The 15,580-nt window shown below is 41.0% G+C and overlaps 1 protein-coding gene across 2 annotated transcripts in view; it reads left to right on the top strand.

The window, feature by feature from the left end:
* Nucleotides 1-12,071, top strand: part of LOC108274669 (melanin-concentrating hormone receptor 2) — a 12,556-nt gene extending 485 nt beyond the window's left edge. The window contains exons 1-3 of one of the 2 annotated variants that reach the window (XR_001814520.3): nt 1-379; nt 8,173-9,336; nt 11,829-12,071. The exon at nt 1-379 is cut by the window's left edge and continues 485 nt beyond it. Coding sequence is in view for 1 of the 2 variants with exons in the window: in XM_017484898.3 (XP_017340387.1) it covers nt 1-379; nt 8,173-8,803 (1,010 nt within the window). In the remaining variant the exon portion in view is untranslated. Of the gene's footprint in view, nt 380-8,172 lie in introns of both variants that reach the window. The other variant, XM_017484898.3, reaches the window with a different exon arrangement.
* The last annotated feature ends 3,509 nt before the right edge of the window (nt 12,072-15,580 follow it).

Here is a 15,580-nt window from a genome sequence, read left to right as displayed (position 1 = left end):
CAGCGTCGTGCGCCTCCGATGAGCTCTCCAACGGCTCGTCACCCTGCGCGAACCTCTCGGTGTCCGACTACGACGCGGCGTCCTTTACGCACGTCTTCCCCGCCGTGTACGGGCTCCTGTGCTCGGTCGGAGTCCTCGCCAACGCGCTGGTGATCTACGCCGTGGCCACGTGCAAGAAGAAGTTGGTGTCGGACGTGTACGTGCTGAACCTGGCCGTAGCGGACCTGCTCTTCTTGCTCGTCATGCCCTTCAACATCCACCAGCTGGTGTGGGAGCGTCAGTGGGTCTTCGGCGCGTTCATGTGCAAAGCCGTGGTGGTGGTGGACGTAAGCAACCAGTTCACCACTGTGGGCATCGTCACTGTGCTCTGCATCGACAGGTGAGAGGCGCACAGGGGGGATGGAAACACTCCATACATCCCTGAGATCATCAGAAGTAAAGGAAAGCACTTTTCTTTCCTCTACCCTCAACGCCACAGCTTTTGAACATTCACTGTGTAATCTTTCACTCCATCAATTAGGGTAGCACTTTTAAAGCTTTACCCTAAAATCTAATCACACCTCATACACCTTCACAGGGATAAGACACGCGCCAAAGGTACACAACATGTACAACATGTACTCCAGCAGCAAGGAGAAGTTCCATTTAGTACCTTTATTCATGCACAGCAGGCAGTGGAGTTTGGTTTTCTCTTTGAGTTAATTAGGTATTTATTTATTTATTTATCACATACTTTTTTTTTTTTTTTAAGTTTGTTTCTTGATAACAAGCAATGAAAACGCATCTCACTAGGATACTTTTATTAAAGGCTTTTTTTTTTTAAAAAACCCATTTATTTATTATTTATTTGTTTGTTTGTTTACTGCTAACAACCACTATTCACTATGGAATCCACTTCTTTCTCTCCATACTTTCCTCTGCACTAGCATGATTTAAGAACAGACAAACCAGAAGAAATGTTTATTGTTATTATTATTATTATTATTATTATTAATAATAATAATAATAATAATAATACGATTATTAATACAGGATAGGAGAACGACCGCGTCTCAGACTGAAAATTTTGTACTGTTTGTATTTATTTATTTATTTATTTATTTAGTGATTTGTTTATTTATTTGTTTGTTTGTGTCACGTTATAGAATTTGAGGCGGCTGAAAATGCAGACTGTAAAAGTGAAACGTTTAATAAAGTGTCCAACTAAGCACAACACAAGACTTACATGGAACAAAGACGAGCATGACGTGATATATATACACCTGTGCTAATGAGCTAAACGTGAAGCAGGTGAATTGAGACATGTGACATGGTGCAGTGGCTGATGGGAAACCTAGTTCCTGGTCCTTCTCCAATATTACATGACAGTTTGTTTATATAACAAGCACTATTAGCTACGAAGTTCACTTCTTTCACGTCGTTCAACCCTATGCGCATCTATAGCCAGATTTAAGCACATAGACAAGTTATGAATCATCATCATCATCTAAATCAGCAGTTCTTGCCCTGTTTTGCAACCCATCGTGTTTTATTATACACGTCTTTAATGGGTGTCCAGGTCACAACACGTCATCCACATCAGGATATTTTCTCATTTAATACACAGATGGACAGAGCTTCTTTGCAGTCCTCAGTTGTGATGTTTTTACATCCAACATTCATCAAGTACAGGCATTTGCTGATGGAGCTTCACCCTCCAGACTGAGAAGAATTAATTGATTGGCTCGAGGAAGCGTGAAAAAGGTGGTAAAAACTCCATTTCCCTGGCAAGTCTGGAGTGGTGAGACTTGACATTTTCTCAAAATACCACCTTATTAAGTCATACCACTCCACCTTTAATCTCTGCGATGACAGCGCTGTAAAGCCGCTCTGAGAAATCATCCAGCTGGTCAGCGTATACGGGTCAGTGGTCGGAGCATGATGAATAGCACCGTTCTCAGAGATTGCAGCACACTTTATGTTTTCCCGGAACATCCACTGTGACCCGTCTGTTTTTATGCCTTCGCCGCTGAGCGTCGGAAGCGTCATAGTTTGTCCGTCTGTCCGAGATTCTCCTTACTGTGATGGCTCGAGAACGATCGGTTGCATGTTTGCAGGATTGGTATGGAGTTATGATTGTAACCAGCAGATGAACTTTAATCGATTTTGGAATTGATCCCAAAATAAAATTAAGGTCACAGCAAGGTCAAATATCTGAGATGTTCTCTAAGAGCTTCCTTCAGGTTCGAAGTATATTTTCAGGTTATTTCTGCTAGACAAATTAGTACGAAGAAGGACTAGGCTTGGTGGTGGTGGAGGCATCTCCGTCCACGTCGTTGGTATCGAGGTCGACTTGTTTAAACAAGCCTCGTTGTCAGTTCGCTAATCGGACCCGAGAGGGTAAATAAAGTGAAAACTTTGAAGTCTGAAATCTCTCCCACTTCTGATCTAATGTCTCTAGCCCTGTAGCTAGTCTCTGGTTCAATGAGCTGCCTTCAGCTTACATAACTGCATGCGGTTGGCTGTGACCGACGATCTGCTACTGAAGCTCTTCTAGGAAGGCTTTCCATTAGATTTTAGAGGAGCACGAGTGTGCTCAGTAAGCTGTGTCTTCACGTGAGAGGAAATTCAATAGCGGTCAATGTGAGAAACAATGGAAGTGTTATTTTTTTCCCTACCTTATCGCTTTGCCCATTTCCCAAAAAAATATGGTCGATCTATCCTCCATCATATCTCCTGCTACAGTTGACGGCTGTAAATGACCGAACATGTCCTCAGACGAATGACTAGTCTACAAAACAGACTCGTATCACGAATCCAGACTCATTCAGACTGTAAATGAACATCGCTTCATATCACTCTAAAGTGTTTTGCATAAGTATTCACCCACCTTGAACATTTTCACATTTTATAGTGTTACAACTTGGAACTAAAATGGACTTAATTGAGATTATAGGTCGTACACCAAATAGTCAAGACGATAGGTTGCGCCTTTTGTTTAAAACAGTTTTTTTCTTAAATTATGGACTTGGCAGTGCTCCATGGGAAGAGGGAAAAAAGAGAAATTTGCAACGCACTAACAAGCACCTTGCTAATGACCTGTTTCAAAAACTACCAACAGGAAAGCGACTCCACTACCTGATAACAAAAACCGCACGCCATCCAAACAGCTTCTTTCCACTGGCAATTTCTTTTATTAACCAGGAGGACTAGGCAGCATTCAGTGATCCCTCCAACGCTGTCCTGCCAGTAACAAGCAACCTTGCTATCTAAATGTTATTACGAATAACTGTATTCCTGGTTCCTGCACTACATACTTGCATATCATTATTATTATTATTATTATTATTATTATTATTAGTAGTAGTAGTAGTAGTATTTTTTTACTTTTACAAGTTAAATATTATTATTTTAAATATGACTAATAAATAGTACTATCTATGAAATATCTTATTTATTAATATTGTCATTACTATATATCATTGCTGTTATTTATTCTAGATCACAATTCCATTTAATGCACCCCAAACTGCATCCAGCTGCTATTTCTACCTCCACTCTAATGTAAATTACAACTGAGCCTACCATTTTCGCCCAAGGTGCAATATTTGTATATTAGGATGGCATCGTGTTCACCAAGAAAAATTCCCAGTACATGTAAATGTACATTTTAGCCTTGGCACAAAGTGCTACATTGGTGGAATCCCGACACTTCTCATCAAACTAACCAACAGTGAAGCACGGGGGTGGTAGCATCATGGTGAAAGTTACTCTTGGATACTTCGCTGATCAATACTCTCTTTATTTGGTTACCGGGTTTAGTTGGACGGCCTACTCTAGGCACAGGCGCAGTTGTGCCATATTCTTCCCATTTTTTTTAAAATAATGAATTTACTGGTGCTCTACGAAGTGGTCTTTTAAAAAACCCCGACGGATACTTTTCCAGAACCTTGTCCTGGATTTGTTTAGACACAATGTTCCAGATAACTCAAGTGCAACTCGAATCTGAGTTAACTTGAGACACCACCTCTGCTCAGTGAAACGTTATTCCTTAAGGAGGAACCATAGCAGAAGCTAGAAAAGGAAAAGCGATGCTAAGGTCGATGTTTCTATGGCAGATTTTATTTACATTAAGTGAAAAAACAAACAGACAAACCCTAATTTCCACGTGTGCTTTTCGGTTCCCGGCGAAACGACCATCATGACCAGGACATGTTTTAATTGGAGAACTGCGTTTAGCTAATACAATTTAGAAGCATTTTATACAGAGCTAATTAAGAGAGATCGACGATATAAATGTATGTACAGAATACAAAAGTAGGTTACTGCAGGGGAGCTGTGTAGGAGGCGATATAACTTTATGAAGAAGGCTAACAGCCAGCAACAGCAACAGAGGTTGTGTCAGCTGTGGCTTCGGGGTGAAAAAAGGCAAAAGTGTATGTATATCTTACAATGGAATGTGGATGTATACTGAAAAAAAAAAAAAAAAAAAAACATCAAAGAATGCAACTAAAGAATTCAGATTGGTTATGACCCTGATGTGGAGGAGGCGGTGCGTGTTTTTATCTATTTATAGGGCAATTTGATGTATTTTACCCTCTTATCTCTCATCTATAAACACCTTTACACACAGTCCTCTTACCTACTTTTAAATATTCCTCATGTTAACACAGAACCTGCAGCAGTCCCTGAAATGAACGACTTAATGATTTAATATCAACATTTTCTAACGTGCATCTTTTTTTTTAATGATGCGTGAACGTGTTCAATCTTTCAATGATAAATCTAAAGCCTCAACGCTTTTTAGATGATACTTTTTTTTTTTTTTTTTTGTACATTACCTTTACCTGCTTGTCCATGCCGAGTGTATGTCGTAGCGTCCGCTTGTGGTTCGTCTGTGTTTATCAGTTTTGATCTCGATTGCAATGAGACCACCCGTGTAAATAAAGGAAATAATGAGAGCTGTTCACAGGACGTCAAAATGGTTGGAGACATCAGCCGTGTGACTTATTCAAGGATACAGGAAGGGAGATGAAAACTATAGAACTTATATAATATACTTTTTTTTTTTTTCATTATTAATACATTGCTTGATTAATGCATGCCTTTTCGCCCCTGTGTAACTCTTAAAAATTCATTTTACATCCATCCATCCATCTTCTACACCGCTTATCCTTCCTTCAGGGTCACGGGGAACCTGGAGCCTATCCCAGGGAGCATGGGGCACAAGGCGGGGTACACCCTGGACGGGGTGCCAGTCCATCACAGGGCACAATCACACACACACTCACACACCCATTCATACACTACGGACACTTTGGACACGCCGATCATCCTACCATGCATGTCTTTGGACTGGGGGAGGAAACCGGAGTACCCGGAGGAAACCCCCGCAGCACGGGGAGAACATGCGAACTCCACACACACAGGGCCACGGTGGGAATCGAACCCCCGACCCTGTAGGCGTGAGGCGAACGTGCTAACCACTAAGCCTAACTGAAAAGATCTGACCATTTTTTGTGATCGTTCTTCATTTCATCCTAAGGCTGTACAAACCTTCGCGCTCCGCTGCATCAGCAGTAGCTCTTAAAGATTATTTCAGTAGGATCTGATATGACGGTGAATACAGAACAGACACTGAGGTTTGTTTGGTTTTTTTCCACACCAAAGTTGCAGAACATGTGATGTCCCGAGTGTGTTAAGAAAGAGACGCTTTAATAACTTGAGGACTGAGCCCCACAAAGTCCTCTATGCTGTAATATGATAACATTTCATGGTGATGCTTAGCCCTAAGCCCTCTGCTCACTACACCTCTTATGGAAGCAGATGGTGCCTGCTTGTTTTGATGGGTCATGTGCTTTCCATCATCTCTTATTGAAGCATATGATCCTGCAGTGCACGAGATTTGCCAAGGACACTGTCACACACTGGAAAGAATTTATTTTATGAAGAAAGGAAGCAGGCAATTGGACTTACCACTAGTTCATGCTATATTTGGACATTTGTATGCGTGTTATTCTTGTTCTGGGGCTCTATAATAACACTATACGTCATTGTAATTAACGGCTCACGAGTCGCAGGGAGAATGTACTTGAGGGCGCAATCATACGACTGCGTTACATGCGTTCCTTCCACAGATTAAACACATTAACGTCTTGAAGAAAATGAACACGTGTCTGTAAAAGTATTGTGGCTCTTTTGAAAGTTTTACCGTTCCTATTTGTTTTTTTTTTTTTGGTTTTTTTAAAGAAGTCTATGAGTTCATATTGGGGCCAAATCGTCCTCAGGCAGTGTGAATTCACATAGCGTGTGACTGAGATTTTCACATTTATTTGGAGTAAACAAAATAATTCAAGGCTCAAAACACATTTTTAAACGTTTCTGAATGCCCTCATTTGACATCTGTGTGTTTGTACACATTTCCATCAGAACCTAATTAATTCTGCAGTTTGCTCCATTAGTGGAACACTGTAAATATTCTGTGTAGAATCCTATAATATTGTGGTTCACCCTGTCAAAATGGAGCCTAAGAAGAACCCATTCAAGAAGCTAAGAATCCTTCATTGTCTACAGAGCCCTTGAGGAACTTTTTTTTTCTTCTTCTTCTTTTCTTAAATGCAATCTAAGTGGGTTTGCAGCTGTTTAAATCGACAAATGGCGTGCAGGGATTTCATAAACTTAGTGCCGTTTGTCTTTACTCTTCTAAACCTGCATACTGGAATGATTTATAACCCCGCTATCCCGTGTCACCCAGAAGAGGATGGGTTCCCGTAAGGATCCTTCCTCATGTCATCTCAGAGAGTTCTTCCTCACCGCTGTTACCTCTGGCTCGTTCATTAGGGATCTAATCTAGGGATCAACATCTGGATTTCTGGAAAGCTGCTTTGTAAAAAGCACTGTACAAATTTAATTGAATTGGACATTTCTAGCTCTGGAGCTAATGCTGCTCATGCTGGACATTAGAGCTCAGGGCTTTAAGATGAGATACTCAAGTTTGGTCTCGAGCCATTTTTTTGTATTAACTTTGACTTGTCTTGGACGTATTGCCATTTGTACTCACTATATATGGCCTTGGTCTCGATCTAGTATCAGTGGCATGCATGTACCCAATAAAACTACTAGTGGTAACCAAGTTATATGCATACATCTACGGTTTGGAATGATTCTACAGGATTCTGGGTAATTCTCAAGGTAATTTTCTAACTTGGTCTGGCATATATTAATCTGAAGTAAAGGTTTGGACTCACAAAGGATTTGAGGGCTTACAGTCATGATATTGATTCAGTTTTGCTTACATTCTTATGTAATCTTGGCTTGACCTCGACCCCTTTAAGACTTGGTCTTGACTCAATCTCATCTTGTACTTGACAATAGCAGTCTTGACTACAGCCGGCTAGAGCTAAACTCTTACCCAACAACCTCTCGGCTGTATGGTTCGGTTAGATTCTGCCTCACTTATAGGTGAGTTTAGAAACATGCCCTACTGCACCAACAGTGCTGTAGGTTTTGTAGTAGTCAAAGGTTTGACTACTGATTTCTCTGACACACTCAAAGGTGGAGTGAAATTTGATGGAAGATGAAGAAATAAATGGCTGGAGTTTCGATGCCAAGATGTCTTTGATTAATCTTAATAACTGGTAGAGTAGGTGTGAATGAGTGTGTGAACGTGGTGCCCTGGTATGTGATGGCCTGGCATCAACTTTACAATGTTCCAGGGATAGGCTCAGAAGCCACCATAAACCTGAGCAGGATAAAGCGCTAAGTGAAGATGGATGAATGAGTGAGTGAGTGAATGAATGAATGAATGAATGAATGGTAGAGTCCATGTTGAGTCAACTGTTGAACAGTTCCCAACAAAACCCAGCTTTAGTGCCCCTACTGACACCCCATTTCTGTCAGCAGTGAGTGTAAAACCAACAATAGTACTCTGACTACTCTATAGAGAACGTTAGTGAGAGGATCTTTTTTTTTTTCCCCATTAAACAAATTTTTGAAAAAGCTTTTAATCCTTTTCCTTGCAGGTGGCTGGGTATAAACATTGGATTATCAGGGTTTCTAGAATGTGCAAACAAACTGTCATTCATAAGTGTTGGGATAAACTGGAATTACTGGTTGTCATGAAAAGATTTGAATTATGATACAAATACATTATGGTGTCCAGATTTCAACTCAACCTCTGGTCATTTTCCAAAGGTACATTGCCATCGTCCATCCCATGTCTGAGAACCGCACCATCCAGGGGACCATCATCATCAACCTGGCGGTGTGGCTCGGCAGTTTCCTCCTCACCATCCCTGTCATGATCTACGCCAAGGTAATCTCCAAGAAGCACTCTAGTGTCTGCATGATAAACCTTGACGGTCCCCAGGACATGTACTGGTACACCCTGTACCAATCGACGCTGGGTTTCCTCGTGCCCCTCATCATCATCAGCACCTTCTACTCGCTGACCCTGTACCATGTATTCCAGTCGATGCGCCGGGTCAAACGCAAGCAGTCTCTATGGGCCAAGAGAGCCACCAAGATGGTTCTGATGGTTATTGCACTCTTCCTGCTGTGCTGGACACCGTATCATGTGATCCAAGTGATCAACCTTGGTATCCAAGAGCCCACATCGGCCTTCGTCTATGCTTACAACATCAGCATCTGTCTGAGCTACTCGCACAGCTGCATCAATCCACTCATGCTGCTGATCTTTGCGCAGAACTATTGTGAGCGTCTGTGTCGTCATCGCAAAACACGCAACATGTCCAAGACCACGGTGAAGACGGAGGGATGCTCTAGCATGAGTCCAGATACCGCCCACCGCCTGACCATCATCTAACTCCTGCTACGTAAATCTAGCCTACTTTGGTTTGTCTATTTAAGGGAACCCTTTACATCAGAACCCTACAACATAGGAGTTTTGCTGTCAGGGAGGATGCTAAGAAGAACCTGTTCATAAAGCTAAGTATGCTTCATTTTCCAAAGAACCTTTTAAAGAACCCATTTTTACTAAGACAGTAGTACACGTCAGTCTGCACCAAATCAACAAACAGTGTGGAGAGTTTGATCGAATTTAGCACTGTTATGCAACGCCTGTATACTGTAACGTGTAGAAGGGTTCCCTTCTCAAGGTTTCTTTCTTATTCCCCCTCTGGATCTAAATCTACATCTGGATTTCAGTAAAGCTACTTTGTGGCAATGTGGCAATTGTTAAAAGTGCTATACAAATCAAATTGAACACGCCTCTAGGGATAAAAACCCGGGTGAGGTCGGGACATAAAGACGGATCCACTGCCTACGTTCTTGAGAACCAAAACGAAACATCATTCATTAGATGGAAAGAGATACAAAGCCATTGCTCGTGAGATGCTAGTAAGTCATGGCAAATAATTGTTTGTAAAGAAAATACAATGTGTTTGTTGATGTATTCTTTTGTATTGTATTGTATGTGTGTATTGTTTTAAGCTTGACCGGGTAATGTCTTAATCTCAAAGTGTCCAGACATGTTTCAAGATGGTTGATCTATGCAAAGACAGTCAGAAGGGATGACCCACAATTCCATACTTTGTAACTGCTAAAGGAAAAGTCCACCCTGAACGACTTGCAATTATTATTTATAAGTAACGTGTGATCTTCAATGGCATCCAAGAGGTTGTCTTTTGTATTTTAAACTTCTTTCGTTAATATGTCGGTCTGTTTTCAATTTACAACCCCGATTCCGGAAAAGTTGGGTCAGTATGGAAAACGCTGATAAAAACAAAGAGGAGTGATTCGAAAAATGTACTTTGACTTTGATTTAAACAAACAAACAAACAAAACAAAACGTATAAAGACAAGGTATTTGATGTTTTATCTAATCAACTGTGTAGTTTTTTTTGAAGATGAACGTTTATTTTGAAATTGATGCGTCCAACACGTTCCGAAAAAGTTGGGACGGGGTGATTTAGGACTAATAGCGATGTGACAAGTTGTAATAAGAAGGTGACGTGAAACAGGTGAGGCGATCGTCTAATCATAGTATATAAGGAGCCTCCAAAAAAGGTCTAGTACTTCAAGAGTGAGGATGGGGCGAGCCTCGGCAAGGATGGGTCGAGCCTCGCCAATCTGCTAATAGATGCGTCAGCGAATAATCCAACCCTTTGAGAACAACATTCCCCTAAGACCAAATCGGTAGGATTTTGGGCATTTCACCTTCTACAGTGCATAATATAATTCTGGCGCATAAAGGGCGAGGCCGAAAACCACTTCTGAATGCGTGTGATCCCCGATCCCTCAGACGTCACTGTCTTAAAAATAGTCATGAGTCTGTAATGGAGATCCTGACATGGGCTTGGGAGTACTTTGGTAAACCTTTGTCAGTCGACACCATTCGCCGCTGCATCCACCGATGCAAGTTAAGGCTTTACTATGCAAAGCAGAAGCCGTACATTAACACTGTCCAGAAGCTCCGCCCACTTCTCTGGACTCGATCTCATCTGAGATGGACAGTAGCACAGTAGAATCGTGTTTTGTGGTCCGACGAGTCGACATTTCAAATAGTTTTTGGACAAAACAGCCATTGTGTTCTCCGGGTCAAAGAGGAAAAGGACCATCCAAGCTGTTATCAGTGTCTGTCATGGTATGAGGGTGTGTCAGTGTCCATGGTATGGGGGTGTGTCAGTGCTCTTGGCATGGGTAACTTGCACATCTGTGAGGGTGTAAAATGTACACATTTTGGAGAGACATGTGCTGCCATTCAGAGCAGGACAACGCCAAAACACATTCTACCCAGATCACAAGCACATGGTTGTGTAAGCAGAGAGTGCGGGTAGTCCTGATGCAGTCCTGACCTGTCTCTCATTGAGAATGTGTGACGCATAATGAAGCGCAAAATAAGGCAACGAAGTCCCCGTACAGTTGCACAGCTGAAGAAATACATAATGGATGAATGAGGGAAAATTCTGCTTGCTAAACTTAACCATCTGGTGTCTTCACTCAGCGTCCAAACGCTTAATACGTGTTATTAAAAGAAAAGCTGATGTTACACAGTGGTAAACAGTTGACTGTCCCAACTTTTTTGGAGTGTGCTGCAGTCATCAGATTTCAAATGGGTGAACTAGCCGAGTCCGAATCTCTGCCGTATTTGCGTCGTATACTGTCGCTGCATTGCATCCTGGGACTTTGAAGCCAGCGTTTGCACCAACATCACTACTTCTACGCTGGATTTCTCTGGAAGATGGCGAGAGAGGAAAGAAGCTCTCGTTCTTTTGTTTTTAGGACCAAACGGAGAAACCTGACAATCGTTCTCGCAGGCAGCCGCTAACTTCAAACACGAATGACAAAAATACAACGACAACCAACACGTTAGCACTAGTATCACTAAACACATAGCGAATATTTCAGTAGAAACCCATTCAGTGTATTTTAGGGTGGAGTTTTCTTTTATTTCAGCTCTGAGCAAAGCATAGCTGCAGCTATTTCTTCCATGTTATTAATATGCAATTTGTTAAACTGTCTTTATCAAGTTACTTAAATGTCTTATTCATTCACTCATTCATTCATTCAGTGCTGTGTTAATTTGTGGGCTTGTTGTGAATATTGGCTTTGCACTTCATGGCTACAGGGAAGAGAATGGGCTAAATGAATTGTAACCACTGTTGATGTTAGAGCATTTGAATACGATTCGGTGCATGGGTTACTTTCCAAAGCCTTCAACTCAGATGTTTCTTGGTATTTGAAATATGAAGAATTTAATATATATATATATATAACAAAAATCTTAGATGCTACACTAAATGCAGAACTTGGTGAGTGTGAAGTGTGACCATCTCATGTTTTTTTTTCTTTCTCTCTTATATGCTATTATTTTTCCTGTTCTCCACCAGAGGCACTGAAGAACATTCCATCTTAACGTGTTAAGCTTCAGTCACGTGTAGCCGGTGGGATTTCAGCACCCTGAATCGGCACATTGTAAAGCAGTGTAAAGTTCGAACTGAGTGGTGTTGGATGCTCTACATGCAAGCTATAAAACTGACTAGCACTTTGTAGAACGGCCACTTCTTTTTAATCGTACGGAGATTTATCTACGCTGAAAGAAGTTAAATAAACGTGAAGATTTGAAAAAGGTTTCCTGTTTGTGCTCTCTGTTGGTTTCTCTATACACGTACTCTGTTGAAACCCAGGATATCGCTCTCATAAGTAGCACAAACTTCATTTTATGTCATACGTGGGCGGCTTGGGAGGAAACCTGTTGCTGTGACTGAATTCTGGAAAAGAGCCCAAAAAGAGACGAGAAATCGCTGTTGATTAAATTTTGTTCATTAAATGCCTGTAACACAGGTTCTCACCTCAACTTCAAGAAACTAGAAATATACAGTATTTCATCAAAACGACGTGGGAATGTTGTTACTTACATTCTAACCGTGCCTAGGCTGTCTGTAAAGATTGTGTGTTGTGTAAAGGAGGCCGTTTAACAGACGCCAACCTTGCTAGCTAAGTGTGATTTCACTTCTTAAATTATGCTCTATTACAGAATTTCATGCCAGTACATCATCATATGTATACCTGCACATTATGTATACACGTGCCAAACAGTCAGCGTTTTAAAAGGGTCCATGGGCGTTTAATATCCATCCATCCATCCATCCATCCATCCATCTTCTACCGCTTACTCCTTCTAGGGAACCTGGAGCCAATTCCAGTGAGCATGATGGGGCACAAGGCGGGGTACACCCTGGACAGGGTGCCAGTCCATCGTCCATTATCTTTATTCCTTTTAATTCACACATAATCTGTATACATGCAGTTTCAGCTGGGGATTCGGCATTGCGGTGTTAGAGCTTTGCATCTAGGCTTCCATATTTAAAAATTCTCCACACATACTGCTAACGAGTATAGATTCATTCATTTATTTATTTATGTATTTGGCATATTGTTATCAATAAGTCCTACATGACAGGTTTTTTTCCATTTAAGTTTACTCTCTTTTTTGTTGAAAGACAGTGAAAGACAATTTGATAAAGTTTTTAGGATAGTCATACGCATTAAAGGTAAAGGCGTAATCATGCCAGTTCGTGATCCGATATTAGCTGTAAAAATGCCGCAAATCAGAGTCAAATCTTTAAATACAATTGGCTCCCTTTTTATTTTTGGGGGGCCACCTGATTTTTAAAACGCTAGAATTTTACTTCTGGTTGAAATACAGGAACATGTTTCAGTTCAGGAAAGTCAGAGCTACATGCTGTAGAGTGTAAAATGGCGACCGGTCATCGTATGAAGGGTTTTCCCAGGCCACCACACATGCACATTGTCCTCTCCAATGAGAGTGTGAAGATCTATACTGTATGTCAAGGGTTTAATGACAAAATCCACAAACATGAAACAGGCCAAGGCCAATACTCAAATACGCCACAAGATTTCCAAGATGAAAGGGTAAGAGCAAGGGTCAGACACAATAAAACAATAGCAATACAAAAGGCTCAGAACGAGCTACACGAAAGAAAACTACCAGCAAAGCTTCGCGATTAACATAATGAACCATGGCTGCGTCCGAAATGGCGTACTACCCTACTATACAGCAGGCGAAAATCAGTACGCCAGACGGGGAACGTGTCGGAATTCTCAGTAGGTGGGAAATACCCGGAGGGCGTACCGCTTACGGCAAGATTTTACCGTGTGCAACCGATGGACACTACGAGACTGAAACTTCCCATAATGCGACGGGACTGGTGCGGACGAGCTCAGAAAAAAATGTCGGAAGACAGCGCGTCGGACCTTTTCAAGGTTAAACAGGACTCGTTTCACAATACTCGAATAGATTGTTAACTTGTTGAAGGTTAAAACAAGAAAACAGTCACAACGTTTGAAACCGTTTTTGTGATCTCCATCACGCCCTAACCGACCGAGCTAACGGCAACCAAATTACCTCAGCCTGTTAACCCCGCCCACATTACATCACTAATTCAGTTCACTTTCCTGATGTGCATTTTGCCCTTAGTACGGTTGTTTTAATCTGGTGGTCCCTTTAAGATTTTAGTGTTTATGATGACACTGTAGGTCACGCGACTGTGCCAACATGGCGGACGTAGTATGTCCGGGATCGTATTCATGCTACACACACATACTGACTAGTACGTACTGTTTCAACAGCCGTGCAGTAGGTACTGCATGGGATTCAGTACGTACCGTCACGGTGCGTGATTTCGGAGTGTGATAGCACAGGAAGAGTCTCTAAAATTCAGGAAAGGGGGGCCTTTGTTGGCGTGGTGGAGGAAAACGTCCCTAACGGGGACGCATTTGCAGAACTCCTCGGACCGGTCTGTAACATTTTTAATGTTTGGCTGTTAGTTTATTCACTTCTCTAGATAAAGTGGAACTTTGCTGCTTAATACTAAATAAATCATATGAACTTAAATTATATAACCAGACAACCATGCTCCACCCATATTCCCGTTATAATTTCTCCCCGAAACTTAATTTACTAATAAGCTAAACTTCTGTCTAATTTTAACCGGGAACATTTCCTCTGATCAAATCCACAGCATGACATACTTTATGTTCAAATTAAGGACGGTTGTGGGTCAGTGGTGCATTTTTATAGAACTCGTTAATGTATTTATATAGACAGATTCTTTCTGTAAACAAATGCACATGCTCTTGGAGGCACGTACAAAGTCCTCTTGTGATAAACACACAAACAACAAGGCCCTTTTGTAGAAGCCTGCTGATAAAAGCCTGAAAGAAGTCCTAAGCTAAAAGCAGACTGTTATTGAGTGTGTTATAATAAAGAAAAAAAATGGCACTGTATATCTGAGATCAGGAAAAAAAAAGTGATTGGCGGTTCATTGGCTTGGTGACAAGCTAGAGTTTTCATAAACTTTGGTTGTTACAAATTAACACTGACATTCGCAAATGCTTTCTGTCGATCAGAAGGTGATAATTACCATAAGGCAATGTGAAATGATGTGAAGACATATTAATATACCTGAAATACACCGATTTTAGTGTGTAGTGGTTCAGTTGTTTAATTTAGTTCCTTATTTATTTAAAATAATTTATCTACGACTCTACTAAAACGTGAATCCCACTTCTGAAAAACTGACTAGCAGCACAAGCTATAACTTACACCCTCAATCGCACAGGAGAAAACTTCACAGAACTCAACCATTAGCGGTCAACCATTTCATAAAAAGTGCAAAACAAGGGTGTTTTTCAGAAGCCTTGCTTTTATCTGGGAATCTTATATCTCACATGGTGTAACTGGCAATGAGAAAGTCTGTTAGAGGTTAACCACAAGATCAGTGTAGAGCCCTTAAGGGTCGAACGCCTTGTCAAGGGAATAACATTGCCTAAGCCTCAAATCCACAGAACAACATACTTTATGTTCAAATTAAGGACTGGACTGAATGGAGGTAAATGTCTTCTACATTTAAAAAAAAAAAAAAAAAAAAAAAAAAAAAAAAAAAAAAGTCTACACTTAAGGAATGTACTCTAGGGGAGAGAAAGCTGATTAAAATATATTAAAAATGATTATGCTACAGCACAATTTTGTACGTGTGTACTTGCAGCCACAGTAATGATTAATACATTAAAGAGCTGAGGGAATTGAGTGCTAAGGGAATATAGAGTTGAGGGAATA

This window comes from Ictalurus punctatus, chromosome 14, assembly GCF_001660625.3.
Source record: "Ictalurus punctatus breed USDA103 chromosome 14, Coco_2.0, whole genome shotgun sequence".
Taxonomy (NCBI): Eukaryota; Metazoa; Chordata; class Actinopteri; order Siluriformes; family Ictaluridae; genus Ictalurus; species Ictalurus punctatus.
The sequence above is the reverse complement of the archived record's forward strand: the minus strand, read 5'-3'. Positions and strand labels throughout refer to the sequence as shown.